This window comes from Vidua macroura, chromosome 1, assembly GCF_024509145.1.
Source record: "Vidua macroura isolate BioBank_ID:100142 chromosome 1, ASM2450914v1, whole genome shotgun sequence".
Lineage (NCBI taxonomy): Eukaryota > Metazoa > Chordata > Aves > Passeriformes > Viduidae > Vidua > Vidua macroura.
The window spans coordinates 16,542,164-16,549,520 of record NC_071571.1 but is presented as its reverse complement, the minus strand read 5'-3'; the positions used below and the strand labels follow the sequence as shown (position 1 = coordinate 16,549,520).

The 7,357-nt window shown below is 41.3% G+C and overlaps 1 protein-coding gene across 11 annotated transcripts in view; it reads right to left on the bottom strand.

Moving 5' to 3' along the window:
• Nucleotides 1-312: 312 nt before the first annotated feature.
• ABI1 (abl interactor 1) overlaps nt 313-7,357 on the bottom strand; it is a 77,321-nt gene continuing 70,276 nt past the window's right edge. For 6 of the 11 annotated variants that reach the window (XM_054000860.1, XM_054000787.1, XM_054000822.1 and 3 more), the window contains 2 exons: nt 2,647-2,832; nt 313-1,004 (listed from right to left, as the gene is read on the bottom strand). In XM_054000860.1, coding sequence (XP_053856835.1) covers nt 829-1,004; nt 2,647-2,832 — 362 coding nt within the window. In that variant the 3' untranslated portion in view covers nt 313-828. Of the gene's footprint in view, nt 1,005-2,646; nt 2,833-6,942; nt 7,030-7,357 lie in introns of all 11 variants that reach the window. The other 5 variants (XM_054000850.1, XM_054000803.1, XM_054000776.1 and 2 more) reach the window with 1 other exon arrangement.

Sequence of the window (7,357 nt, the reverse complement as noted above, 5' to 3'; positions counted from 1 at the left end):
TCATGTTACAAACATTTGCTTTTTAGTACATTGCCTGGGATAACACAGCCATGATTTTGCTACGTTAGCATTCCAAACTTCTTTGCCAAGCCAGCCAACAAAGTAATGGACAAGACCTTTGGTTCACTTATATATTTATGAATGGAAAAAGTCATAATGTAAATTTACTCATTAAAAAAACTTGGGTACAAATTACACATACATAAGACCACCCATTTTTTTAATCACATGGACACCTTAGACCCAAACAACTCATTGTAATAGACTTTAGTGAGAATACTCCAGGTAAAGATTACAACAATTGGAAGCATCTTGGATTTTTAAAAAAGTATATTTCAATACATAAGTCTGTATGCATGCTTTAAACAAATATAATTCAAGAATGAGCAAAGAGTCTAAACAAAAAGTAATATGACCAGCACTAACATTAAACTTCTCATCCAGGTTTTAATATGTTAGTCTAACGTAGTGTTAGTTACCATGCTGTACTGAAAAATGTAATGGCACAATGTGTTCATGGTTCATTAAATATTATACCCTACTTCCCCATAATAATTAGGCTGGTCATAAAATTAACAATGCATAAGTAAATAAGTATAACCAGTTATAGACAGTTGCTTGTTTTACAAATTGCCATCAGGTAAGACATACTGTCCCCAGAGACTCAGAGATGGACATTCAATCATACCATTAAAACAGTATGGCCTGAAGAAATGGGCACAATTTTTTGAAAGTATATTAAGACAATTCTGTTAGCTTTTAGTTACCCCTTGTAAATAATCATGGTATGACTTGAATACAAGACCAAACTTTGAAAAGCAAAGGATTTTAATCGGCATAGTGCATGATTGATTCAACATAATTCCCAGGAAACAAGCCGGTTACTCGATTGCAAACTCCTTCATACCAGCCGTCATCGTTCTTCTTTATCACATAAATGATTGCACCCTCCATAAACGACAGCTCATCATCTTTGTCCTTTGTATAGTCATATATAGCGACAACTGTGGAATAAACAGGGACACATTTAGCATTTTATTAATAGCAACAGTATTAAAAAACAATTGTACTACAGAAAATACTAAAAGATTAGTTTGCTATCGTGGGATTTTCAATAATAAATTCACACGCTTTTCCTGTTGAACACTAAGCCCAGAAAATGGAATTTCACTTTCCTTGCAACATTAGCTAGCACTAAGAAGTGGGTGTTGACTACATTGAACACTCAGTTCAACTGCTGACAGAGAAGTACGTCTGTCCGATTGTGACACAGTAAAGTGGAGCTTACGGACACTTAAAAGCTGAGTTAGGAAATACCTGACTTGTGTGGTACCCATTTCTGAGCAGATTACCTCAAAAGCATGTGGATCCCTTTACATGAATCTCTAGATTAGAACACGGCTAAAAAGATTGTACAAGAATCATTCCACTGAGGCCCCTGCTGGCACATCAGTGTGCCCTTGCACACATCGCTGCTAAAGCCTTTGCACACAAATGAAACAGAGCTTTTATGTCATAAGGAGTTCTGGCATTACTTTTCAAGGAGCTGCACTGAGTGCAAGTTGGAAAGTTGCTGTAGAAGAGTGTAGAAGAAAAATCTGCTATTTTCAGTACCTGCTTGGTACTACCTTACTCGTACTAACCTCCTTACTAACCTTACTGTGTGCCATTAACAAAGCAGAGATTTTTCCAGGGAAAGAATGTTGCCACCACCAATACTGGAGTTAAAAACTACCACTGTGAATATACAGACTTCAGACATCACAGCCTTACCCTTTAAAAATTAATATGGATTTATGTGATTGATCAGCTTTCTGATTTCAAAAAATCCACTATTTTACACCTATATGTATTCTCAGCCATCTGATGTCTTGATGCCTAGCAATAACTGCAATAACTAGCAATAACTGCATCAGTTATTTTCATCCCATGGGTATGTCCTGCATACAGTCCAGCTCAATTGAAGAGGGAACACAGAAGCTCTGCCACAAATATCACATGTACCTGCCCCCATTTTGTACTCACTGCAGCACCAGCCAGCTCATGAGAAAACTGGCAGCACTGCTGCTGACAAAATGGTCAGTGCTACAACACAGACAACTCCACAGGCGGGAAATCTGCTTGTCCATTATTTATGGGAAGAGATGTTTACTATGTGACTTCATACCTAAGCACAGTTCACAGTCTGCTGATCTGGAGTCACTGATAAATCTCCAAGGAGGCCTCAACACATTTTATAGTTCAAAGTCTAATAATCCACTCTAGTAATCCAGTTTTCTGAGATAAATATGGCTTGGAATTTCTGTCTATTTTGCAGCAGTCTATAGATGATTGCCCAGCAATCCTGAGGTAGGTACAGACAGTCCAGCTCATCTAAGATGAAAACCATCCAATTTACACCTGCTTCTCGTGAAGAAACTTGTTTTTTTACCCATTCTAGAATGTCTGAAGGTATTTTATAATTTATCCAGAAGGATTACATCTTACCACATTAGGTGTAGACACAAACTAAGGAAAGCATGGTTTGAGTTCTGACTTAGGAGGGACAATGACTGTTTTCATCAGACCCACACTAAATCCTTCATTCCCTTCAGACACCATTAATCCCCTGATACTGCACTAACACAGCCGCAATGCTTCTCTTACCTTTCTCTATGTAGTTTTTAGGTGCCCAAGCAGGATCTCCATCTGCATAGGGATCGCTGTACTGCACAACAGCAGCCTCCTCATCCTCATAATCCACAGGTGGTGGGGGTGGAGGAGGAGGAGAGTCATCAAACATCGGCATCTCATCGGGAGGCGGCGGCGGGGGAGGAGTTGGGCTATCAGCAACTAGAAACATTTGGACATTATTGTTTTTTCTTAAATCAAGACAGTGTGGAGATGCAAACAAACCTGAGGCTGTACACTGTAAAGAGCTGGGGGGGACAACACACACAGCATGCACTATAATACCATGCACTGATTAGAAACAGAGGCTTTGTATTAACAACTACAACACACAACTATATTTGTTATTTGTGGTCCAATCTATGTGTAAATGCTACTAGAGTCAAAGCACATGCTGCGGGGCATAAGCTGAACATCAGCAGAGAGGAAAGCTTCCTGCTCCAATGTCCATGCGCTGCAGCGTTAGCTATGGAGGACTCCGAGAGGCACCCTCTGAGCCAGGCAGCAACAGGCCTCTGACTGGGCCAGCAGCTTGATTGGTTTTCAACAAATCCTTTGTAACAGTCACTTCAATTTACTTCTGAACACTGCTTCCTTGGATTCCTTCTCTCTCAGAGCTAGCATTAGGGAACAAAAAGATCTGGTGTGGATCATAAATACTAGTCTCTTCCCTTTTTTAAGATTTAATCAGGTAAGAGGAAGCCAAGTAATTCCTCTGCAGAAGAAAAGCTTTGTACAGATCCTTATCTTGCAGACTAGCTTGTGTGTGTGCACACATTCAGGAGTCAATTAATAAGTGGAAAACTACGACAGGCAGCTGCTGCTCTTAGAGAAAAAGTGCTCAAGGAATTAAATGTATAATCCAAAATGTCAAATCCCTGCCCTGAGATTCTCCAATCAGCACGGTTACAGTTTGCTTTGGGAAAGGGAAAAAGAGAAAGGCATTACGGTACAAATCACTTTTAAAATCAGTTCATTAAATTAGTTTTCAGTAATGTTGACAGCAGCTGGCTGTGAAATAGAGAGATGGCATGCTCAATTGCAGGACATGAAGTCACTTTGTCCTATTCCTAGCGAGATGTGGTCCACTACACATGGACTGAAGTTACTGAAAGGAAGCTACTGTTACTGACATCAGTTTGGTTACATAGCAACACAGACTCATTTTCAAGAGATCTGGGATTCTGCACACTGAAAACAGGCTGAAAACCACTGCTCTAGGCAGGGTTTGATGGAACAAGGCATCAGGCCCCAGAATGTACAGCTCAAGCACACAAATTTTGAAAAGAAAGCCAAGCAACAGAGAAAGAACAACACTGCACTGAATGAAGTCTGAACTGCTGATAGTTACACTGGCACTGGAGATCAGAAATAGGGTTTTTGTTCGCTTGAACACTTTTTAGTACTGGTCACTACTCTAGTGGTGACTTTGCTCTTCAGCCCCATGCCCCTGATGAGGGACTTGAGCACAGCTCCCATGTCCTGTCTGGGTCAGACTGGCTGCACTGGGACAGGTCTGGCACCTGCTGCCAGGGGCAAAAGGGGGCAGGAGCTGCTGGGGCAGGGGCTGCCTCAGCCCAGGCATCCAGCCCACTCCCTTCCCTTGAAGAGCCAATTCTTCACCTGCAAGACCAGCTTCTCTTCAACTTGACCAGCTGAGCTGAACAACCCACAGCTCTCTCCATCAATAAGCCTGGCTGCCACTGTATTAGTGATTCCTCTCCACACAGAAGCCCGTTTATGTCACTTGGAGACAGACTAACAAAGTCTTTGCTGGAGTGAATGCTACGTCCTGCCCGTTACTGAATAGCACTCACAGACAGGCTTCATTAATCCACCACAGACACATGACAACACCGTTTATGAATGGACTGGTTTTGTGCTGCAGTTTAGCACAGCTACCATAAATGTATTTCTCCCCTTAGTTTCTGCCTGCAGCCAGGGAAAAAAAAACAGAGTTGAAACAACAATCATCTGAGATCTTGAGAAATGCTTACCTTAGAAATTTTTTTAAAAATTTTAAAATGAAAAAAAAAAAAAAAGAAGTTATATTTATTCAACAATGAAGATGCATATTTAAAAAGAAGGAAAGAGAGCAGCAAATGCAAGTGTAAAAGCACCAAGACATACTCTGAGATGCAGTGCAGGAACTGCAAGCTTTATGGGAAACATTTAAAACAATTCAACTTTGCATTTAAAGAAAGGGAGAGAATGGAACAGAAAATTAGACAAGTGCCACTCCATTGAAGTATCCCCTTGCTTCTTGGACTTTAACCTAGACTATTCCTGGTTCTAAACTGAGCCACACTCTAGGACAGCATCACTTCTCCTAGGGGAGGGAAATAAAGCATGCAAAAAGCCACTCTAAATGAGAAATAGTAAAGGGATGAGTATTTATATAGCTCCAAACTGAGATCTTCTCTTTGTATGCATTCCCATCCTTGCTCTTTAAATGGGGACCAGCAGACTCCTTCTGAAAGGACTTGGTGGGAGAGTACAGTAACTTAATCAGCTGTCCCTGAGCACCAGACACACTGGAAAACCTCTCTGGAGGAGATGCTCACAGTTTGGACACAGGAAAAAAAGAAGCAGCATTGCATAGTTCCTAAGCCCTCTATGTCCTTGTCCTCTGAAAGAAGCCCACAAGCAGAGGATGTTGCTTTCCAAACCTGCAGATCTCTATGATAAGGAAAAGACAAGTCTACCCTCATCTCCCTAACACCAGAGACTGCTTGAGAAAACGAGGCCGATGAAAGTCTAGCACACAATGCCAAAACTCAACAACAGCCTCTACAGCCAGTTTTGCTGAGCGTATGCACAGGCTGCCACACGCACCCCTGCCTCTGGAATGAGGCAGCAGCAGCAGCTCCAAGCCATACTCATTATATAACTTTCCAACCCAAGGGACTATTAAAAGAAATAAAATAAAAAGCAATTCCTATGAACCGATTTCAAGCTTCAGCTGTTTTGCTGCAGTCTCATCCACAAGTCAGTTTGCATTCTGCTGTTGCACGCACAAGTCAGTCTGTCCCTTTCACCTCCGCTCTCCCAAGGGCCGTGCTATCTCCGGGAGGACAATACTCAGAACAATTCAGAAGCAGGTGTCAATTTTCTCAAGTTTATCTGCAAGTGAAGACATTCTGTAACCTTCATCTTTAGCAGGTTTACCTCTACACTTAGTATTTTGGAAAGGTTTTCAACACAATTTTGTGGCACACTATTCTACATCAACATGATTCTTACTGTTTAGCTAGCACAGCACCAAAATACATTCTTTTTGAAAGAGAACCAGAGAGATGTCTCTGATCTCACGGGGAATACTCAGAACGTGACTACTTAAAAGCTCTAATAGGAAACAGAACAGCAGCACTACTCAGACCTGAGGTCCCTAAATGGATGCTGCAGCTATATAGCCAACTGTGTAGTAATAGCCCCTGAGATCCTAGCAAATCTCAAAATTATTCCCAAACACTTTAAAAACATTTTTCATTTACTTCATACTCTTATCTACATCACATTTAGTCTGTTGTTTACAGAACTGCAACAAACTCCAACTGAAAAGAGTATCTCCAGATCAGGAACATGACTTTACATCTACACTAGCACTTGAGACAGTAACACTCACCTGAAAGGAATCAAGCAGTAATGGTAAAAGTAGAGTCACCAGTATAAACACAGCACAGGTAGAGAGCACCTCTCACAAACCTAACAAGCAGAGCTATGCTGCAAGAAGCTCAGCAGAGAAATAGGAGAACAAAAAGAAATGGAGAATGAAGAGGAGAGATGCCTTACAAGCTCCTTTGCAATGCATTAGATCTTAAGACTGCATGTTTTCAACTGACTGTACAGTTTGCTGAAAAATGCTACAGTATTGGAATGAATGGTTACACATTACACGTTCTGACAGTCTACATAAGCCTTTCTAATAAAAACTAATCAATTATCCCTAGTGAAAAAGGCAGGGTGATTCAACATGGAATTAGTATTTTCAATTAAAATACAATTTTATATTCATACCAAACATATGCCACATTTCACACTGTACTTCTGTAATAAATTTGCAGTTTAGAACTTAAACGGGTCAGTAATAATCATGCACGTGTTATGAAATATTGAAGAGTGTGCCCTTCAGCTCCAATAGCATATTGACACTAGAATGCAAGATGGTATTAGCTTCTGGAAAAGGAAACAAAATAGAGTCTGACTTGCCAGCCATGCATGCTAGAAGAGAGTAGGCTCTACCCTTTAACAGCTCAGCTTGTCCAAACTTACTGTTTTCCTGCACCCTGGCCACGAAGCCTGTGAGAGGTATCTGTGGAGTCAACTGAGGCATAGGGGGAGGGGGCGGAGCAATAGAAACTGGTAGCAACACACACACCATATCGGGAAAGTCAAATGGACAAAGGAAAAAAAAAAAGGGAACAAACAAAAGCAGCCGTCAGTAACGAGGACCACAAAAAGTATGTACAGAACAACAAGAACACACACACACAAGAACCTTCTTCAAGCTTGTGTTTCCAACAAGGCTGAATTCGTGGTTAGCCAATGGAGGATCAAAAGCAAAGCATGCCCGTGTTCAGCCAGGTAACAGCCGAGCGCAGGCTGCGTGTCTGGAAGCTCACAGGGTGCGTGTGAAGGTTCCTGCTCTGTCACACATTTTGTGTGCTTCACCTGGGGAGCACATAAA